The sequence below is a fragment of the Daphnia magna genome, linkage group LG2, assembly GCF_020631705.1.
Source record: "Daphnia magna isolate NIES linkage group LG2, ASM2063170v1.1, whole genome shotgun sequence".
Lineage (NCBI taxonomy): Eukaryota > Metazoa > Arthropoda > Branchiopoda > Diplostraca > Daphniidae > Daphnia > Daphnia magna.
Window position 1 is genome coordinate 8520452 of NC_059183.1, and position 22301 is coordinate 8542752.

General features: G+C 42.1%; 2 protein-coding genes and 1 long non-coding RNA gene across 3 annotated transcripts; 2 read left to right on the forward strand and 1 right to left on the reverse strand.

The window, feature by feature from the left end:
• Window positions 1-967: 967 nt before the first annotated feature.
• LOC116915604 (protein FAM135A) lies at window positions 968-12272 on the reverse strand. Its single transcript, XM_032920708.2, is given in 17 exon segments — window positions 968-1989; window positions 2058-2112; window positions 2114-2286; window positions 2393-2642; window positions 2712-3056; window positions 3121-3412; window positions 3484-3593; window positions 3672-3866; window positions 3975-4448; window positions 4529-4963; window positions 5088-5307; window positions 5405-5913; window positions 6130-6229; window positions 6386-6415; window positions 7484-7776; window positions 8080-8368; window positions 8908-12272. Coding segments are annotated over 17 exon segments (4053 nt in total). The 5' UTR covers window positions 8985-12272; the 3' UTR covers window positions 968-1783.
• Window positions 12273-12436: 164 nt separating this feature from the next.
• Window positions 12437-13733, forward strand: LOC116915716. The gene is made up of 3 exons (XR_004390242.2): window positions 12437-12576; window positions 12680-12808; window positions 12869-13733. It is a non-coding gene; the product is annotated as an uncharacterized LOC116915716 (long non-coding RNA).
• Window positions 13734-17067: 3334 nt separating this feature from the next.
• Window positions 17068-20516, forward strand: LOC116915677 (tubulin polymerization-promoting protein homolog). Its single transcript, XM_032920828.2, has 6 exons — window positions 17068-17475; window positions 18767-18983; window positions 19089-19163; window positions 19497-19626; window positions 19709-19771; window positions 19835-20516. Exons 2-6 carry the CDS (start codon window positions 18772-18774, stop codon window positions 19952-19954), a joined length of 600 nt encoding a protein of 199 aa, XP_032776719.1. The 5' UTR covers window positions 17068-17475; window positions 18767-18771; the 3' UTR covers window positions 19955-20516.
• Window positions 20517-22301: the final 1785 nt, after the last annotated feature.

Below are 22301 nucleotides of genomic sequence, written 5' to 3' on the forward strand. Positions count from 1 at the left end.
CGGGTAATCTCCCCGGGGATTCAAATGCAATTGAGGCAGTGCCTCGGCTTGTCTTGGTTGACGGCAAGCGGAGACACTGCCTTAAACTACTAATTACTACTTAAACAATACAAGTATTTAAAAATACTATGTTTTTGTTATTTTGTTTTTCATTTGAATTCCATTGCAGATTTTAATTCTAGTTTTATTTACTCTAGACGTACAAACGTGCATTGCCCTTTATGAGACTTTCTAATTAAGTACTCTTTCATTCAACATGTGCTGCTTTGGGGATCGAACCAACTGCCTTTAGCTTATACAGTCAATGCTCTACCACTGAGCTACAACTGATAGTGTTAAAGAAATCTACTGCTCTTGCACATTGCTGTACCTAGGTGAAGTTGTACATAAAATGCATTTGATTTTTTACCGCTATTATATTCTCTGTCTTACTTCGCATTCATCTTGTGATATTTCAGGATTATACACTAATTGAAAATGCTTACCGTTTGAAGGTGCATCTGTCTTTAGTTCTGGAGCAATCCTAAGAGCTTTTGCTTACACAGCTAATACAATACTTTACTATTGTTTCATTTCATACATATTTACAAGTTTCACTTATTAATTTTGAACTATGTTTCAATTTAACTTTTTCTGGGACCGATCCCTAGATCTTCATCGGAATACCACTATCAGACCGATGCTCTACCATTGAGCCATAAGTTACATTTAACTATGGACTGTATCTTGATGTCTTAATACCTCAAAAAGAGGTGACGTCTTAATGGTTTCAGGGTGGATTGTCACTAGATGGGAGGTCCCCAAAAAATTTCCCCAAATAAATGGAGAACAGGAGTTGTCTGTTAATAGGTGGGTCATATGGCGTTCCGTAGCTGCACATCCTTGTGTTCAGATCTTCGGTCATGTATCATAAAATGATGATTACTCATAGTGTGGCCGTTGAGAAGTTGAAATGAAATACTGACCGTTGAGTCGAATGGTGTCATGTAAAAACAAGCAAAAATTGCACATATAACTGTTGGGCACATGATATACATCAACAAATTTTCATGAGAATTGGCTCATGCGAAACGAAAACAACAAAATCAATTAAGGGAAAGATTGGCGAGAAGGAAGTGGAGAAACTTATATTGAGAAATGACAGAATACTTGATTTCCAATGTTTGTATACGAGATATTCATGGTCGTGCAAAAAGTATGAGCGTTTTTTTTTTTGTTTTCTTTTTTAAATCATCTCCTATACATGGATTTTACACACAGGAACCTTGATTCAAATGGTTTGAAAGTTTCACTTTGGTTGTTTTCCCCCAACTAATGTCGATTTCTGCTGCCAAATATTTTCAAGGAATATTCACTGGGAAGACTTTTAGATCAGCAGGAGGGCATGATTGCATCAAAACTCAAGATAACAGATGAATAAACAATGATAGGAAAAAAAAAATCGAACGGGATTAGAGATTTTGATCGGTGCAACGAAGGGTCGAAAAAAGTTGTCAAAGACTAATTTAAAATCTCTATGTACAAGAGAAAATGACCGAACGAGAACGTTTTACTTGACAAAATGGTCGTCCCCATACCATCGTCATTCGACTTCTTATTGTAGCATTGGACGGTTGACCAGATTCTTTTTTGTTCTAAATTTCAACACTTAATTCAAAGTACTTAAAACATCTTTTGTTCTTCTTTTTCACACAGATCCGCCATTATTACCTACATTTTTTTGTTGTCTACCCACCAGCTGGACGAGGCGGCTAAGGTAGATGAGATCATGAAATTGATTCTTTCATTGAAAATACTTTGATCCTACGACGAGAAGAAACTTTTCAATGAAAAGTTCGGAATCGAGTACCGCAATGTGTGCGGCACGACCGATCAGGGCGTTGGCAGTTGATGGCAGAGCGTGATGGATATCGTAACGGACTACCGTCACTTTATCGTTATTCATCAATGGACCGAGGATATTATGAACCATTTCCTGATAGATTGTGCCTATGGAAGAAGAACATTGCCGCATGGAATAACATCCAGCATTTAGAAGAACCTTAACTTTTTATTACCCAAAACGGTGGGATCCTTCACGGCTGCTCGACACATTTCCACGCGAGCCGAATGGTAGAGGAACATATCGATCCTGAGCAGATGCTGAAAGAATCACATAGCGAAAATGATGCAATTCCGAGTTTCTAGCTAGTTTATATAGGAAAGAATTGCGCGGATCTTCAGCATCCTTTAAAGATAGCTGCTGTAACGAGCCAGATTTTTTCCAGCGTTGCATTAACCATAAGCCTGTGTAAAATCGGAAAAGAAAAAATGAATAAGTACGATGATCGATCAGAGGCAAAGACTCCCCAATCGCTGGGCAGAGACAAAGACAAGGGATATGAAGGCGCACCCATATTGACCAGTCCGGAAGAATTGTAAAGGGTGCCCAGATGAGGCCCAGACAGTGAGAGGAAAGTATGGAGTTTGGGCAAAAGGGGTCGCATCTGCGGTCGCGTTAGAGCCGATCGTATAATTATGGTGCCCAGTGAGTGACCGACGAAACTGATCCTTTTCGGATTGAGATTATTGCCCTCCAGATAGCAGAAGATTTCGGATACGAGGCGGTCGGTCATCGTATCGAATGTGCTGAACGTCCCACCCTGTCGATCGAACGGTGAAAATGAGACTTTTTACGGCAAAAATTGGCAACAAAAAAACAAAATAGAAACCTGATTGCGTTCGGACATGAGAAAGTCCAAATTGGAACCGGGCAAAACCAATTCCAGATAGGTTTTGACCAGCCTCAGATCAGCAGAGTTTCCATCGAGTCCGTGGACGCAAACGATCAAGTGAAGTCCCTCGGGCGAGAAGGGCCTCAACTCCTCAGCCACGTGGAAATAAGGCGACGTCGGATTGATTGGATGAATATCCGAATACAACGTCCCGTTAAAGTGAATCTGACGTTTAAAATCCTCCTTGGCTTTGAGGAAGGAAAGCGTACCGTCACCCAGCATCGAAACCAACTTTTGCTGCAGGAGCTCTTCGCCTTCGCCTTCGCCTTCAGGCTTTTCTTCCTGCAAAGTCAACATTCAATTCGTATCTGATCAACGAAAAACGGAATAGAAAACTGTCTGCTACTTTAGGTTGAAGCGTCGACAGAGACACAGATCGCTGCTGAATATTGGCCTGAATGGAGGCGCGTTGTTCTGGCGGCGTAGCATGCTGCTGCTGCTGTTGTTGCTGTTGTTGCTGCAGCAACTGCTGCTGTTGCAACTGGCGTTGGTTTTCTTGGTATTGCGCATGTAAAGGATGCAAGTCTAGTCGTTCGTCGTCATGATTTTTAATGAGGCAGGGCAGGGACGTAGAATGCGAAACATTCGGCTCTGGCATCTTGTAGTTCTGGCCGGACGGATTATTGGACGTCAAAGATCTAAAGAGATTATTTCTCTTTTTTTGCTTGTCGTTTTGAGAAAACCGGAATAAAAAAAAAAAAAAACTTACAGAGAAACAGCCAACGACTCGTAAAGTGAATGAGACAACGCTCTAATGAGAGGATTCGGTTGGCCTGGCCGGCACATTTCGTACAATAACAACTGCAACAACCGGAGTTCCTGTAAACGATAACCCCACAAGACAGGAATAAAAAAGATTACAAAAAAAAAAAAGTTTAGACAATTTATGTAACCAACTTCTTGACTAAGTGGGCGCGGTTTGCTACGGCTGGGCTGGTTGCCATTAGTGCTGCTGCTGCAGCTGCCCACGTCTTCTCCAAGGCTGCGGAATGTTCCACGGGTACCTTCAGGTGGAGCGTCTCGCTTGGGTGAGATGAGCATGGAGTTCAGGTTGTACCGCTTGGCGGCAAAGTTTCTCAACCGAGGCGGATCCTACGTGTACAAAAGAACAAAAGGATCGACAAGACATGAAACATCCACTCAAATGACGTCCATAGAAAAACAAATAATACAAAAAGAATAAACGTATGAAAGTATTACTTGGAACTCTTCCGGCGGAGCTAGCGGAGCGGGCTCTGAATCAGGATAACAATGCTCGGTTCGGCAGCGATGATGAGCTGGTGGCGGGCTATTCTGTCGGCTGGACATGGTCGAAGACACCCATCCGCTCTGGTCACTGCAGTCGCTGGCTGAGGAATTCAAACCGTCAGCTCGCAGACGCTCAATGAGAGGACTTGAGGGCGCCATAGCTTTGACAGTGATATCATTTGTTTTTAAGGTCCGTCCGCTGGAAGCGCGAACAAGAGCCGGATCGGATACGCTGTGGCAAAAAGCCAGATCCGATGTCGGCGGCCTCGTCCGCTGTGTAACGGCCTGTCGGCTGGGGGAATGGGGAGTTGTGAATTTGAGATCGGGTAACGATTCGCTATTGGATTGCGGATTAACTACGCTGCTCTCCATCAGAGGCTTGTAACCGAGTAATTTGACGGGCAGAGATGGATTTCTTCTGGCAGCCTGCGGGAGGAAAACACGTTCCCAATTTTCAACAAAACCAAAACCAAATATGACATTGCTTGAGTAAAAATTCGATTTACGGCTGCCATGGCGACCCGTCTTAGTTGCTGGAAGTTTTCCGAGCTCTTGCTAGTGACCAACGGCCGGAATTTGAAACGTGATCTGCCTGCCGAGTTGCCGTTGTCATTTAAACGGTCAGCGTCGTCGTCATCGTGACGAACGAGAGGTTCCTCGCTTTCATCGTCGGGACGTGATGACGCCATCATCGAGACGACAGGACGTGCTAATTCCGCTTGAATCTGACCCTTTTCTCCGCCATACGAGCGTCTTCGATGATCTCCTAGCAGCAATTCTTGCTGGCCCAGGTGGTGATGCAGGACGGATGGAGACGCTCCGCTAATGAGGGGCGTCTGAGGCAGTGATCGATAAACATGATTCACTACTAAAGTGGCACCCGCAGGACGATGCGATTGCCGTGACTGCTGTTGCAAGAGCGCTTTGTTGCCAGTCGGGGTCTGAATGGGCCGCATCAAAACGTAAGCAAACAATAATAAAAATACATCAAACAGTGAAAGGGATCAGTTGATTAGACAAGAATGGATGTGACATCAAAGTATTAGTTTGTTTTGTTCTTTTTACCTGTGGGTTGATCTCTTCGTAAATGGGCTGATGAAACTCTAGAGGGCCGTCACAATGCTGCGGTGTGATCGACTTAGTCGAAGGATTAGTGTTAGATCTCTTCTTCGATCCGACGCTGATTAGCGGCTCATAACGATCCTCGAAAATGACAGGCAAAGTGTTGATATCGCCGTTCATTTCTAGGCACTCTACCGGCAATGGTGGCAAGCTGGCCAGGTACCTAAGTGGATCGATTAAACGCGTTATTGACCACCACGCCAGGCCAAAAAAGTTCGCTTAATAATAACGCAAAAAAAACACAAAAACAACAAATTCACCTGGATTTGCGCAGCGCTTCCGTCACGTAGAGGTAGGTGTGTACATCGGCGTCGTTGCAGTTGGCCATGGCCGGCCTTGGGTGATTGACAACATAAAATGCCTCAGCGAAACGTCTGACCCGGTGGGCATGATGCTGTTGTGCCAGCATCAAGCGGACGGGTTCGCTTCCGGCAAAAACGTCCAACAACTTGCGCCAGAGAAGGACATTATGAGCGCAAAGCTGTCCGATCTCGTTATTAGCAGCTGCAACAAATTCCTCCTCGCAGTCGGACACGTGACCGTCGCGACTGCCACCCAGGGTGACTTGCGATGCGGATGCGGTAATCTTCTGCTCTTCAGCGTTGCGCAGTCTAGAGTGTTCATCGTCTTCCGGCAGCTCGTTGAGAAAGCGGCGCCGTGCGGATCGCAGTGATTCAGCAGACGCCGACAGCAAACTGCAGACGTCCCTGTGGACCTGTCGAGCTTGAGCCAACCGCCAACCGGCATGGCCTGTCGACTTGACTCCGGTCTACATCCATAAAACGGAAGACCAAAAAAGAAGAAGCGTTGAGATTCGACAAAGACAGGAAACGCCGTCGTTATCGATCCAGCCGACGGCAAAGATTTTTTTTTCTCCCCCCGGTAGCGAGCCAATAAGAAGGAAACATCAATTAGGGTGGACAAACAAAAATTGATGACATCCAGCAGGTCACGAGAAGAAGAAGGGTATACATAATACACGTACCCCTCCGGGGAAGAAGAAACTATCGAACGACGATTCATCGTAACGCGAATACGACGTCCGTGCATTGTTGCCCATCCGAGATCGGCCGCTTCGAGGAGCGCTTCAAAATGGGAAGGAAAAAAATAAAGGGGGAAAATCAGCGAAAAACAAGAAAGTCAAACGACAATATCTTACGCGACACTTGACAGGTACAAAAATGATGACGACACAACAATGGCCAGTAACAAGCGGTCGTGTTTCATGGGTTTAAACTTACCAACTCTGCACCAGGTGTTTCATACTCCTCCTTGAATAATATTCCACAGAAGTAAGAGCCGCGGGAGAAAATGAGAGAAAAGGATGTATAGAACGGGCAGAAAAGATAAACAAACAATTGCGGACGAAGGGGAAACGATTATCATCGACATTAACCCGAACCCATAATGGATCGAAAGAGGAAATAAAAATGCCATTAGCCTGACGAGTTTTTCATTTCCCTCCTACAAGGACGTTTCCAGGCCGTCCGTTCGACTAATGAAACTTAACGTGCCGGATCGATAGCAATCGTCGTCGATCCAGCCGGAGATAAAAACGCGAGCGTAGACGAAGGAGGAAAGAAACGATCCTCGTAACATGGAGGAGAGTCCCGTCATTTCAGAAAGCGATCAGTTTTACAAATGAAAATGGAAAAGTTTGCTGCAGCACAGACTGGAACGGCCGCCCATTAAAACAGAGTTTCGCTTGAAAAGAAGGGGAGAAAAAGCACGGTTGTTATTCTAAAGAAAATAACAACACTCTCCCCGTCCAGACAGGTTTACAATGAAAATGCGACCAAGTAATCAGTCTTTTTTTCTTCTTCTTCTTCTTCTTCCTTGCGTGGGACAAAAAGAATAAGAGAGACCCGTCAGTGGCAAGCAATTTCGGCTGCCATAACAAAACAAGAACATACACACACTCGCACATTCTGACGGCGCTTTGACTGGCTGTCCGAAAAGAAAATCATCATCGCAACCGCAAACCCAGGCTCAGCAAGAAAAAGTCCATTTTGATTTTCGACAGAGACGTCTCGCTTTTTCTCGTACACATATGCTGCTTCACCACAACTCTCGGTAAAGTTTATTCCAAATAAAACAGCTGGACCCGCTCTTGTTATTATTGTTGTTGAGATGACATTAAACAAACTTGACAGACACCCCCCCCCTCGCAACAGACGTGTTTACTAAAACTACTGCAGCCAGTCTAATAGCAAGCGGGAGCCACACGAGTTTCTGTCATCTTTTCATTAGGGCAGTTTTACTTTCTTGGCCACGTTCTCTTTCCCTCACAGGAACGCGGTAATTGAGGAATCATAGTGGAAGGCTAGTAGTCAGCTTACTTGATGTAAGGTTGGTGGACGGCGATGAGAGAGGCGTGGACGGTGACCGTGATTGCTGCCAGATGGAAATAGTCGAAAAGAACAGGCAGGTGGTAGTGTAAGCCGCGCGTGGGCGACAAATGAAGTTGCAGCGTCCGGCTTGAGACGCACAAAATGCCGCCGCCACCGCTACCGCTTCCGTTGCTGAAACGTTCCTGGGAATCCAATCCCGAATCTCCCAGACTGTAGCCCTGTTCGCTGAACCACAGCTCCATCACCAGATGTAAATCTAATCGTTCGAGCGTCTCCTCAATCTAAACGGACCAACAAAAAAGAAAAAGGAAAGAAAATAAATACTATAATCATTGTCAACATTAACCGAGCCAACAAAAAATGTTAGATTCAAAGAAGAGAAAAAAAAAAGAGCAAGGAACAACAACAGAAAAAAAAAGGGGAAGTTTTGACGCCGGCGACGAAAGCCAAGAGACAGAGAGAGAAGAAGAGTCACGGAAGAACGAGAGAAGTGAAGGGAGAAAAAAAAATCAATAGCAAAGACGGGCAGAAATGAGGTGAGTGGAGCGGGAGAGCAACGGTGGTGGGTAGAGTAGTAGCCTAACCTTATGGCTGTCCACTAGGACGTGCAATCTAAATTGGGCCATGTCCGACAGGCAGACGTCCTCGTTGCGGTACAGGATCTGGAATGTTTGACTGATAAAAGAGCCGTTGAGGACGCAAGCCGGGTGTAGGATGTTGGCCGTAGATGCAGAGGAGCTGGTTTGCTGCTGGCTACCACTGCCCGTTCCTTGACCGCTATTGTTGTTTCCGTTTGGTCGATGGTAGAGCGATCCTTCCAGTTTAACGGCGATCTTGGGTGACGTCCTCAAGTGCCCCCGCACTTGGTATATTCTACATGAACAGAGAAAAGAAAAAAACAAAAAAAAAACAATAAAACCGTTTGAGAGACATTAACAACGTCGGTCACCGCCACCAGACGACGTCTGTCATCTGGTTGATTGGTCATGGATATATTTTTCTTTTATTCTCGTTTTTTGTTCCATCAAGGAATGAGTTGTTCATGTAGCTGATTCTCCCCCCTCCATTCTTTCCCAGACGTTTGTGTAAGCTAGGGTGATCATGTTCTAAGCCGTTTAAGTATGAGGAAAGCGCCTCTGTTCAGGGCGCCGACCAATCAATAACGGAAGAGAAAACGTCAGGGGTGGTTGTTAGTTTAGTACAACGCTTTCTTCGGCTTACATTTCACAGAGTAGAAGGGGAGAGGATTTGCTTTCCCAGTTGGATATGAGTGGAAGGAGCTACGACGAGGGTTGGCAACACCCGTCAAATTACAACCCTTTTCAACCATCTCCATAGGACACCAAACAAGTAAAATTGAAAGCCCCTTGATGGTCGATGTGTGAAGTTTGTTAGTTGCTGATTGGACTCACCCTCGTTGGAAGAGATCCACATTGTAGAACTTATTCAATTCCACAAAGAGCTCTAGTGTTGCTTGAAGATCACCCATGATGATGTCGACAGGAGAGATATCATGATCTCAGTCCACTAAGCAGTTTCCTAAAGTTTGGCTGATGAAAGGTGATTGATTGATGAAGCGCAGGTAGGCAGTAAACCTCCTACACTATTGAGCAAATCCAAAAATGGCAGCCACAGACAGAGAAAACAGATTCAACTAGGTGAAGAGTAACTCAGCAGAGAGATTCTTTGTTGGCGCGTACGACGAAGTTGGCAACACATGTAGCGATTTTTCCTTTCACGAGCTAAGAGCTAGCAAGATTTTCCGTCGCTAGTCGTCTTTTACCTTGAAGTGCAGGTCGAATAACAGTAAAAACGTAGCTGAAGACAGGAATCACTTTAAATCCAGATACACCGGGTATGGCTAATCCGGACCTGGTAATTAGCAGAACGTGAGGGACGTCTAATCGTTTGTAATGTTCTTCTGGTTGTTATTATTGTCGTGTCACGCGTCCCCCAGTCACGACCGCTCTCAGCCCGTGTCGTCTGCCGACTGTTGCCAGTGCAGCAGGACAGTTCTTTTTCCTAGCTCCCCTTTTTATTTCTTGCCTATTTTTTTAGCAGCTAGTGACGGCTAGCCGGAACACTAACTTTGACAGTTGAATATGGGCTACCCTTGGCGAATTGAAGCCGTTTCTGACCCGCCATTGAACGCGCATCTTGCAAAATCGAACAGTGCGGACGGGAGCAGCAGAGAACAGAGGACACAGTTGTAATCGTTTAAAGCTTTCGTTCATAATGTATATAACGCCCATTCGATGTTTATTCGCACAAACCATCCGATGGAGAAAAAAAAAGACGAATTTTGCAGCTCGATCAGCCATCGGGAGAGATCCTGTTTTATTTCTCAAATTCAATTGACATTTAGCGAGCCTTCTCAAATGCATGATGAAGATCAAGTGCTTGGCTATTTTACAACAGAGAACAAAGATGAAAGCGTAAAAAAAAAAAAAAAATACATTACAAGACAAATTAGCTGTCCATTTTGATGGCGTGCCGGCCACGGTCATCGCCTTATATTCTGTCTTTGTCTCTTTTTCTTTTCGATGTAGAGACCAGATCTATGTCATTTCTTTTCCGGATCGAAACTAATCAAGCGGATATGGAAGAGGAAAGAAGTGCGGAAGCAATATAAATATAGTGATATTATTGGGAATCTCTGTAAAAGTCTTTCACCAGGGCGCAACCAATAGTATGTAGCGTAGCTTAGACATGTGCGATGTTCGGAGGACCCTTTCTTTATTGTTTTGTTGTTTTTGTTGTAACATCCACACACTCCCGCCACACGCTACCTTTTACATCTTGTCCTTATGTAAATATAGACCTATATATCTGTATAACATCAAATATACCGAACAAAAAAAAAGGAAAAAAAAATAACGGTCAGCTCGAATGAATCAAATGCAACACGAAGAGAATGATGCGTCATTGTCTGTGGGTAACAAAGAAAAAAAAAAAGAATACCCAACATAATTCGTTTTAGTTCAGTCTCGCTTTTTAAGTTTCATAGCCACAACGAAGCAGGCACCCATGAAACACGTCCAAAAATAGGAAAATATCAGTCAAGTTAACGCTATCTTGTGTATACGAGAAAACCTTGCGTGATTACAATATACAGCTCAGCCCGAACACAAATTGAGGAATTTGGAATCCGAGCCCACATGAAAGAATTCTCTCGTTCTTTTTTCTTGTTGATTATGTCACGGAAAGCTAATGGATGTTCCTTGTCCAAAAGAATTCATCTTTCCCATGTCTTTGAGTCTATCGGTACAATAGACATAGAAGCATAGAATAAATACATCTCACAGCATCAAATAGTCCACCATTTTATTTTTAAGAGATATAAAAGATACTTTTCAACTTTCGTAATTTTAGGTGGAGAGCCTTCAGAGCTCTTTGCCTAACAACATGAATATTCTGCTGCACAGACAAAGTTGTGTGTATCGAACAACGCACAACCCAACTATACAAATACATATACACACATTTAGATCTTATACATGCATCTCTCGGGAAGCATTGAATTTTTTTTTCCTCCCTCCATTTTGCTGCAGACTTCTGGTTTTGATGGCGACCACTGTTGAAAAAGCTGAAAATTTACGATGCGACATGCAGCACTAACGGGCATATAGAGGGATGTATATATATGCGGAATAGCAGCACGCCAGTTCAACTCCTGTGTCGTTCGTCATGTCCGCCCAATCGATATAAGCTCCTCCCTGCCGTTCTCTTTCTAGACTATCTAGCCATGTTCGGAACGAGAGAAAAAGCAGCACCAATAGGGAATAAGCTCCCTTACTGTGTATATGTATATATATACAGTATACGTATTAGTATACATAAAAGAGTGTTCCCTTCTCTCGATATTTTTTGTTTTCTTTTACATCAAATCGAGCCAAGGATGTGGGTAGAAAAAGAATCTCTTTTTTCTCTTTTTCGTCAAAGATTGTTTGTATCTTGTAATTTTTTTTCCCCCAAGTTTCTTCAGCGCAGCTGGCAGAGTAGAGAGTCACGTCGCTTGCAAAGTTGGTAAAAAAGACTGGAGCCAGCAAACAGGAGCTGTGTATATATTCAAGCAACAGCCCTGCTGCACATCATGTTTTTCTCATGCCTCCTGGCCAAGTCATAGTGCAACGCTGTCGGTTCAATTTAACGGTCAACTCTTCACACCAAGCTCCAGTATGGGGAATCGAGTGACCGACCGCCTGCGTGAATGATTCTATAATCAATACGGATATATACACGTATACGTCTGTTGTTTACGCTACGTGTAGTATGTGCGCATATCGACTAATAAGGCACCGATAACGATTGGGGGTTCCGTTATACATGGCGGCATTTCATAATGTGCTGACACATAAATTACTTTCTGTGTGCGGAATAAAGAGCATTAGCGCTCACACTTAATCTTCTAAGTAACGAATGGCACTCAGCACGGGTGGGATCGTACTCTCGTTGCACAGCGAACGCAAAGACGATGTATGATAATTATGTAGCCCACTTGAAACCGCTTTCCGTTCATTAGCATACGTAGATTTGAATTTTTCGGAATTGGACGCCAGAGTAATGGAAGCCTGATAGGTAGCTATATTTTATGGCCAATCTTTCTCTCTTCTAACACGTTTTATACCCCTTCCAATCCCCTCACACGACGTGATGTATTAAATAAGAAAGAGGAAGAGAATTACCTCCCGGAAACTAAATATTGGCGTGAATGAAAGAAATTGTTGGCAGCTTTACAGTATAGAAAAGTGGGGAGGATATTACCACTTATGCGTGAGGCACGATTTATTCTACTTTCTCTTTAAAAGTCAAGCGGATGCCAGACGTGTCAGACGCCTGGGGCTGACATGTCAACTATTATACTATAAATACAGGGTCTCTTTTATGTACAAGTTCCTATATACTGCACCACGAACAGCTCTCGAAACTGCCGAGCTTTTGTCTCAACCTATACGACGCACAAGTGCCTGGGCTGCTGTCCGCATACAAGCGTATCCATCTAAGTTGACAAAGTTCTCTAGACGCTAATGTGATCAACGTGCAGCTGAAAGCACTGCTTCGTCCGTGTTCAAAAAGAATAAGTATCTATATATAGTTCTCGCTTTGTTGTCTCTTCGGTGGCCATTAGACATGAAACTCTTTTCTTTCTTTCTTTTTTTTTTTTTTGAATATTCATTGATTCAGACTTGAGATCTAAAATCGACGGCTGCCTTTTTTATGCATCAACAAAGTACTTTGCACGCAATGCATTGCTTGTCGTATGAAAAAGCAAGTTCACGAGACTGTTGGATACATGTCTTTCAAAAACCGGTGGTACAGTATTTAACTACTAATAACGTTTTTCCTTATGTTCGATTCGAACGAAATGTGAAGATGAAAAGGCCAAAGAATCACCTCATTTGACGAATAAGAATCGGATAAACAAACCCAAAGAATACACCAAAGTTCACGAGAAGTTGCATAGACGACGTCTATATGATTTATGTGCGCTCAGAAGCAGAGAGCTGCAAGGCAAAATACTAATTCATCATGTTATGACAGATCACCACGCAAGGAAAACGACATGTTGATGGGGGACGTTATATAGAAAAAAAAAACTAAAAAAAACCAACAAGAACAACAAAAAACATGTATATATGCCCACCATTCTATACACATCTGTCTATTCACGAAAAGAAATAGAAAGATATTGGACCATTTGACAAATGGAGTTGTGTTATAAGTCCCCTTGCAGAACACGAGCGAATGTCTAGCGAAAACTGAGCAGGTTTACGTATATTGTAAAGCAGGTATTGATCTTTCTTCACCTTACGAGCGAACAAGGGGGATACTATACGCAGCACGAACCCCATCGCATAACAAATGGGAAAGTGGCTCTACAACTGCGTGCTGTTCTTTTTTTCCCGCACGGGAATCGTGTCGTAGATTGCCGCTATATGGAGTGCACTACGTCCTTTCTATAGATTATACATTTACGTGTAAACCACGAGAATGAAGAGATATGGCGAAGGAGGCTGTTTGATTCTTGTTTAAAAGGAAGCATGTTTACTTGGATAACGACACGGCATTCCTACCTACTGTAATGCCTGTAATGCCACTGTTTTCTGATGTCACAAAACGTTTACATGCTTTCTCCTTCCGCATTACTGTAGCTATTTCTCCTTTACGTTCAATCTTATGCTTACATTCCTGTTGGAAGTAGTCTAAAGGTGAACTACAAATAGAATTCTGAACTTTTTTTCGTTGTTGTTTCTGCTTCATTTTACTCGCTTTTTGTAGTTGCTGCGCTTCAAACGTCACCGTTTCAAAGCATTCTTAAATGGAAAGTGTACGATCTTGTTGTTGTTGTTTTTGTTTACTATTGCAACAACAAAGAGGATCCATATAATCGCAGCAGTATGTGTGAGTCTCTTTATGCGGTTATCAGGTGTAATCAATATTTCCCCTGCAGACACTACTGCTTCAGGTCTCTCTGACAAAAGTTATGCGGACGTGTACCTATACATCAGCAGGCGCACTACTCGTTGTTATAAATAATAAAAGTTGTCAAACTGCGAAATTACGGGGAAAAGCGCTAGATCCGCCAAGAGCATCTAGTGCGCGATTCTTAATACGGCTGTACTCTTTCAGAACGAAATAAAAAGGGGTTTTTGCCATACCCTTCTATCCGACTAAATATACTTGTTTGTAAATAGACCACACTATTATCAATGAAATATATAGATTGCGACATTTTCGCCGCTTTACGAGACTATGTAACAAAAAGATCCGATGGCATTTCCTTGTTATTCCTTTTAGCGTGTCTCTTGCTGCAATTTCTATTGTCAACAGAGGGAAGGCAAAAGAAAAGACGCAATAACTATTTGATGAATACGCGTTTGGACCGAAATTCATTTTTTCCCTGAAGAATTGGCCGAATGATTGGACGTCGAAAGACATTTCAAGCGGATCGATTTATTACATAAGTTGCCCAGCAAAACAGTCGAGCTACGTAATGGTTTTTGGATATGAAATTTCAAATATGCGTCTAGGCACAATTGGCATACCTCTATTGTGCAACGGTTGAATTTTACCTGATCCGCAGGTAACATTTCTGCACTCACAGAATTTTAAATGTTCCCGTGTTTCAACCGCTGAAACATTTCAGTGATTTCTCTTTCCTTAAATCTAATTCGTGATATATTATAAGGTATATTGATCGGTTACCAGATTCATAGGCTGCGACTATCCATCTTTTTTTATTCCTCCATGTGGATCTCCATCGCCAAATAATTGGATTGACCTTTTTTTTTTCCCCTTCTGGTATCTCTCCATAGAGTTTTTAGTCAGGCATAGTAACAGTCCACTTACGATTGGCTTCCCTTCGTTACTACCCGCGCGGAAAAATCGCTACACGCCCTATGGAAATCAATTAGAATTTTATCGTCCGATATGCACAGCAGGAGAACGACAGGATCGTTCATCATTAAACAAAAAAAAAAAAATACATCAAGAAAAAATTGAATGGAAAGAGAATGTCGATTCAACAATAACCTCCTATGGCGTGAGTTATTGGATTATTATACACAAATCGAGAGGTCAGTTATTTTTGACGAAAGTATCAACGCTACCCTTTTTGATAACATCAACAGCAGACTCGGACAGCTGCGCAAAGAGGAAAAGGTGGGATTTCATCGTCAGAAAACAGTAACGATTTGTTCATCAAGTACCTGGGCTTTTGTTTCGAGCTGCTTCGTTCGACTATAAATACATCTATAATGTTACAGGAACAAAAGGGAGAAGAAAAAGCTTCAAAGAGAGCTCAGTCGTAGGGATATCTTTATTCTTGATGGGATTATCTATCGATGACGAGACTGTAAAGGCAGAGGGAAGAACCAGGGCATTATATGGGGTGGTCGCGTGCGAAATGTCATAAAGCGATGGCCGCCTTTCCACCAAAGAGGGAAAGGCGGAACAAAAGAGGCCGGCCAAGTTCACAGAACTGCGCGCGCCCGTGCGTCCATTCAATTTTCAAAGAGATCGATTGACATCATATTTGCACTTTAAAGAGATAATACAACCTGAGTTTTGACAAATCTGATATCTTTCGACGTTCCATTCGACAATTTTTACTTCATTTGAAACGAGAGACAAACACGAATTTTCAAACAAACCGCAATAGAATTGGATTAAACCAAATTTTTCAAAAAATCAATGGAATTACCGCGTCCGACTTGTGGATAGCAGCACCATCTAGTGAACTGAACACAGGCCCTTATCCTTAATTTGTTTGGCTTCCAACGAGTTCCTTTCTATTCTCCTCGCAAAATAAATAATACCAAGAAAATCTTAAGTAACAAAATAAGGACCAATCCCTACAACGTTGTACGTTACACATCCGATCGTAATGCGCTTGACAGGTTAATACGATTGACTTGCCCTCGTCCGTCAGTGATTCTTATTGACCAAAGGAAACGGAAAAGATTTTGACGTTGCAAACATTTTTCCTCTCTCGATAGAATGATTATTGTAGGGACCACGTTTGGCACCAGCGTAACAAGGAATACACAAAGAATACATCGTCCACTACCAGCCAAAAAAAAAAAAAAAAACGGGACTAAAAAGTGTAAATACTGCAGGTGACAACAAGAAATCTTTTCCCGTGATATGTTTCTACCAACTTTCTGTACGGAACAAACATTTCCTTTTTATTTTATTTTTTGCTTTTATCCAACACCCACCCAAAGTCTTCCTATACTTTTGCCATCCTATTCATCGATCACGACTGAGCCGCTGGGGGACAGTACAAAAAGGAAAAAAAAAAAGGCCGAAAGAAAAATATAGTAAAAGTATAAGATAGGTATAAAGGGAAGAAAAAACAAGAAGAAGGCGTTCTTTTTTTGTCGTTTTCTTTCTTTCTATCGAAAAACAACGGGTGTATAGCCCCGCAAGAGATTAAAATACAAAGAGCAAACCGCACGAGATTGATCGCACAAAAGTGGTTCTGTTTACGATTGTTCAGTTCAACAAAAACCGGCATTTGATTTCAAAAGAAATCGTGGAATATGTAAAGAGTCTTTTCACTATTTTTGTTTGAAAGAAAATACAACGCCGTCGAAATATTGGTACGTTTCATCGCCATCTACAGACAGCCTTTTCGTATATGAATATTCATGCTCTGGGTCTGTTTGAAAGAAATGCAATAATGGTTATCGAATCAATCGGTGGGTCTCGCACGCGGATACGCCAAGGGCGAGAGATGTTTTAGACATATCGGCCTACTTTTCTTCTCATTGTTATTCGGTTTTGGTGTTGATCCTCCCACGCCATACAATGGAAACCTTTACCTAGAATAATAAATCATCTCGGATCGGTTTAATTTATTCGTATTTTGGTGTGCCATCCAGCTATTTTTGAATTTTCAATTCATCACCATTCTAAAAAACAATCGATGGGGAATTATGGATGAGACAGTAGGCTATGCCATCTAGCGATTAGAAGGTCAGGAGATTCGGAGAAAAATTACAGCGTCGGTGGATGGGTTGAGCTAGTCACGATATCCCGAACGAAGGAATGAAACAACGAAAGACAACCCACGCTTCACGTTCTGTGTTCCATTCTCCCGCCGCGTCGCTCCGCTTCAGCAATTGTCTCTACACACATTTACCAGGCCTTTGCATCCAGCTGAGCAGGAGAGGAGTGTTTTGTGCTTGTTATACGCTATAGACCCGTCCGGAGCAAGGCACGCGCTCAATTCGACCCAGACTGCGAGAACAACAACAACAACAAATTACCAACGCCGCGTGTTGCACGTCATTCCTTGTTTCAACGACCCACCATCTCTATCCATCTTCCGCACCGACTGGCAGTTGCAAATCGAATAGATTGTGATTCATTTCATCCACCCTCCACGCAACTAAAAATTCTTTGTTCTCTTGTTGTTAAATTGCCCGGAAACTAAATCAACAACAGCAAAAAGGGCGAGAACGTCGGCTGAAAACGTAAGTTATTTTTCAACATTGTTTCGACCATTCGTACATTTTGAGTGACAAATACCCACTTAATTTCTAAGAGGTATTAAAAAAAAAACAATAAATAAAGAGCAGCGGAAGCGATGGAAGGGGGGATAGCGAAGAATGGCGGGAAATGCGAACGGGTAACGCCTGTCTTTGAAGCGCATGCTCTCTCGTCGTATTGATTTTCGACCGGATAGTTCTCTGTTTGAAAAACTATGACACAATTTGTCATGGCTTTATTGCGAATCCGCTTGTCGTTTGGCAGAGGATGCATTGGCTACAGCCGATGATGTCATCAGAAAAACGCGACATTTTAAAAGAAATTAAAGAAAGATAACGGAACGGAAAAGATTGCAACATGTAACATGGCAAGTAATAAAGATGACGTGATCAGATAAAACAGAGGAAGTTATCAGGGTCCGTGGCGGAAAGACGCGCACATCACAAGGATGTTGCTCTGAAACATAAATAGATTTGCACAGCTGAGAATCTGAACATTGCACACACACAAAAAAAGAAAGGTAATTTACAAGCAACAGTTGGACGAGGCCAAATGAGACTTTTACCAGCCTTTCTTTTTTGTGTGTGTGCTCGAACTATGCATTTATAGCCGCTGGGATGAAGATGCGAAAAAAAAAAAAGGTGAGAACAGAAATGAGCTCACCGATGCAAATGAATGAAACGTTACCGCCGAGTGTATGTGATTGCTGTATGTAAGCGCATGCACATATGGCTTGGAGGTATAAACGATGTACAGAAAGGGAGGTCGAAATGAATGGGACTTTTTAAATGTATACATACAGTCAGTTGTTAGCCTACTCGATTTTCGGACGGACGAGCATGTCGACACGGATAATTTTCAGAGCACGGACTATTGCTTTCGGACGCTGTTTTTAAATATGTGGTTACAATAAAAAGAAACCCTATGTACAAAACCAAATGTAGAGGAAGAAGTGAGAAAACTTAAGAATGAAGAAAAGCCAGTAAAGGTAGACCTACGGGGAAAACGTGTATAGGGACGTGGTGAAAACAACAAGCTGTCGCTTAGTCACTGTTTGCTCAGCCGCCACTTGATTGCCCACAAGAATATTCGTTACGTGACGCCTGACCATATTCGAATGCTTGTTCGCTCGACCGTCAAGTGACCAATACCATATTCTACCCTCTTTTTTGTTCTACGCACACAACCATGGCTTTTTATTTTGCTCTTTTATCTGTTTGTTTCTTAACGATTTCCTCGTTTTTAATGGCGTGACCTGTCTACACCTTTCCCTAGAAAATATGGCTGATGTCCACACTACTTCGTCGCAAGAGGGTTTGAATGGGGAACAACCGCTTCAATCGCTCAAAGATGAATTGCCCGATGTTCCAGCATCTCCTAGTCCCAGTTCGGGAGCAAAGAATTCACTGGCGGAAATGTTCCGTGCCTTCGCAAAATTCGGTGACAGCAAAGCCGACGGCAAGGCAATCTCTTTGTCACAGAGTGACAAGTGGTAACGTCATTTTTATTTTACATATTTTGACTCTCGAATGGCGCATATTTTTTTTTAACCCCTTCCCTATGACGATGGCAAAAATAATTTGTATGTGTCATGCAGGATGAAACAAGCTAAGGTCATCGATGGGAAAAAAATTACAGCCACCGACACTGGAATCTACTTCAAAAAATACAAGTAAATTCAATTTTAAATTCACCATAAATGATTTGGTTCCTAAATGAGAATAAGCGTCTCAAAGAAATAAAAAAGGATGACTGGCAAAAGCCGTCTTTTTTTTAAGAGCACATACAATACCATGTCTGTAAAACAAACAATAAAGATAAGCATAAGAAATCTGATTCGATTAACTTATGCGTAAGACGGCACTTAAGGGTTCGGCTCGAGTTTGTTCTCTTCCTTTCCGGAAGCCTATATTTGTCAGTAGCATGTAAACTTGTCGTTAGTCAACGTCAACTCTATGTTTACGATGCTACGCTTTTCTTTTGTTGACATTTGCGCATTCACTAGGTCTCTCAAACTAGGACTCACCGACTACCAAAAGTTTTTGGAGGACTTGGCCAAGGCGAAAAAAGTCGAGTTGGCCGAAATCCGAGATAAAATGATTCAATGCGGCATACCCGGAACAAGCGGAACTACGGTGTGTTTTAACAAACGCCAGGCAAAGACGGTTGCCATTACTTAAAATAAGCGACTAATTTTGTCTCCCCTAAACATTTTAGGTCGCTGTCAAGACAGCCGCCGTGGATAGGCTGACCGATTCGGCTAAATATACTGGATCTAGCGTACGTAGATGAAATTTTTTAAAAATTGAATCTATTTCTAATCTTATTTTAAACGTTCAACAGAAGATGCGGTTTGATGACAGTGGGCGCGGTCGCGGAATAGACGGAAGGCACGATAAACCCGATGGCTCCGGTTACGTCCAAGGTTATAACAATAAGAGTTCGAACGATAAGAGTCATTAAAGAAAAATGGTGCGTCAGCAACCCGGCAGATTTTTCACTTTTCTTTGACTCCTATCAATTTCTATAAGCGCGTATTTTCGGTATTTGCCCCATTCTTTTTATTAATGAATTTATTAAGTTTCAAATTGCTATTTGCTACCAAGATCCAATCTTGACTTGAATGTCAATTTCTCTTCTCCTAAATTCGGTAGCTACGAAAAGCAGTTCAATATTAATCAGATACAAATACTAACGTACAATGTCAAGTAACGCGTTCTTCCGCAAATGAGAAAAAAATGTGGTTTTTGCCCTCCACTTGATTCAAAACAATTATATGAACGCAGTTATATTTTAATCCATTTCACACAAGTTTTGCTGGCCGTGTTTTTGCTTTTAAAGACTTTTAGGAAGACGGTACCAAACCTTTCTTCTTACGCTTTTTCAATTGCTTAAAAAAAAAGTAAATAAAATTTTGTTTCCTTGCATTGCCCGAAGAGGCCAAGCGAATAATAAACAATCGTTTACAGTGCATTAAGCATCACACATGTTAACTTGGAGTACGCAATACACGTCTTGAATGGAATCGGCAAATGAGAACCACTGCTTTTCAAACCAATCTCCATGACGTTCACTTTTGATCGTAACGACCGATTCTTCGTTTTCCCCAGTTTTGTCCAGTTTCGAACTTCCCAAATCGACAAATTCGGATTCGTCTTGTGTTTGAAATTCTAGATTGAATACGTCCCGACACAAAGCCTAAAATGAACAGACAAGATCCAAGTTAAATTGCTAGTGCTTTAAAATAAGTGAGGGGAAAAAAAGGAACGTTTGATTATACTTCGTGAGCTTTCGAAATGAAAATCGGTGGAAGGCTGGCAACCACAGGATGAACACGGTTCTGTAACTTTTGATTGCGTTTCTTTTTCAAAGCACCGCCAGATTCCCTGCCGACTAAACTCTTCAAAATGATTTCCACCCGTAATAAGCTTGCCGCAGCAAACCATGTTGCATCTTTGGTTTTTGACAACGTGAACGGAACAGCATAGGGGTCAATCCGGCTTATTTGGCTATAGCACTCAGCTATTTTAAGCCACATATCGGTATTCATTGAGTGGATCTTGATTGCCTGATTAAAAATTCATTTCTAATTAAGAGGTATGGCTTAAAGAATAACTGGAAAAAAAGGGTTGCCTGTTGCAGATGAATGAGCTCCTTACTATGGTCACAGTTTCTTTTATAGATTTCTGCACACAGGATGTGATACGAGGCAATATGGGCTTCACTCTTGCAACTGAGTTTCTGGGATCAATTATGAAGAATTAGTAAATGTTTCTCCTAATATTTGAAATATGCATACTAATTGGGTGGCTGCCTCAAGGCTCAATTTTGTATCTCCAAGTTTCAATAAACTCCGGGCAAGACCCTCAGCTACTTCCCTCTGATGGTTTCCGGTTCGCATCAGTTTGACCAATTCTGTAAAAGCACACACTGCTTCTGTATAGCTACCAGTAAAGTACAAGTGGTTTGCACGCAAATGCTTCATGCTGAATGAAACATCACTTTCACACGCTCTTTCACATACTTCGTGAAACCACTATTACGAATGAAAATACAAGGAGATAACTACTTTTCACGTACGCAAAAGATATGAAATCTCATGACTTACCCCTGGTTCCGATCGATGGGCTGTCCAACTCGACTCTGGAGCTGTTTGTTCCTTTTGTTCAGATTCTTCTGTTTCAAAAAAATCGTCAGAAAAAATGGCGAATTCCATTTAGATGTTGATAACTTTGGTTGATTAACAAAAATCTCTTAGAACTCAGTGTTCGAACCTCGCACATGTATATTATATTGAATAAAAACAAAAATTCAAGCAGACGATTTTGTCAAACACAATCTAATCACTCTATGTTGCCATGTATTGGACAAATTAAACGATAAATCGATAATAATATTTTTTACTTTTTATTAAAAAATAATGTTATACTTAATAAATTAAATCAAAATAGTTCTGAAAAAATTTACTTTTTGTTCTGCGACTGCGAGTCTGCGAAGAGCGAATTGCAACGCTGCGAGCTTACACTTGACAACGAATAGCTTACGCGGAATTCCGCGCAACAACAACACACTTCCCAAGCTCAAGACGTTTTGAAGCTGTTTCCTATTTTTCTGGGCATCCCTAAAACGCGAAAGCGAAACGCGAAACGAACAGCGACTAAAACGCGGAACGCTGTGCGAAACAGCCCCAGGCAATGGGCTGCGAAACACTCAAATATGGCCTAAAGGCAACCTAAATAGCGAAACGATTTTGCGAAACCCTTATTTAGAATGCCATTGGATTTTGCATTTCATTTAGAGAAATAAGAAC

Bases quoted from the DNA above. Each gene is read 5' to 3' on its own strand.
- LOC116915677 (XM_032920828.2), top strand. From the start codon at position 18,772: ATGGCTGATGTCCACACTACTTCGTCGCAAGAGGGTTTGAATGGGGAA. The intron at 19,164-19,496 runs GTAAATTCAATT...CGCATTCACTAG, and splicing joins ATCTACTTCAAAAAATACAA to GTCTCTCAAACTAGGACTCA. The intron at 19,627-19,708 runs GTGTGTTTTAAC...TAAACATTTTAG, and splicing joins CCGGAACAAGCGGAACTACG to GTCGCTGTCAAGACAGCCGC.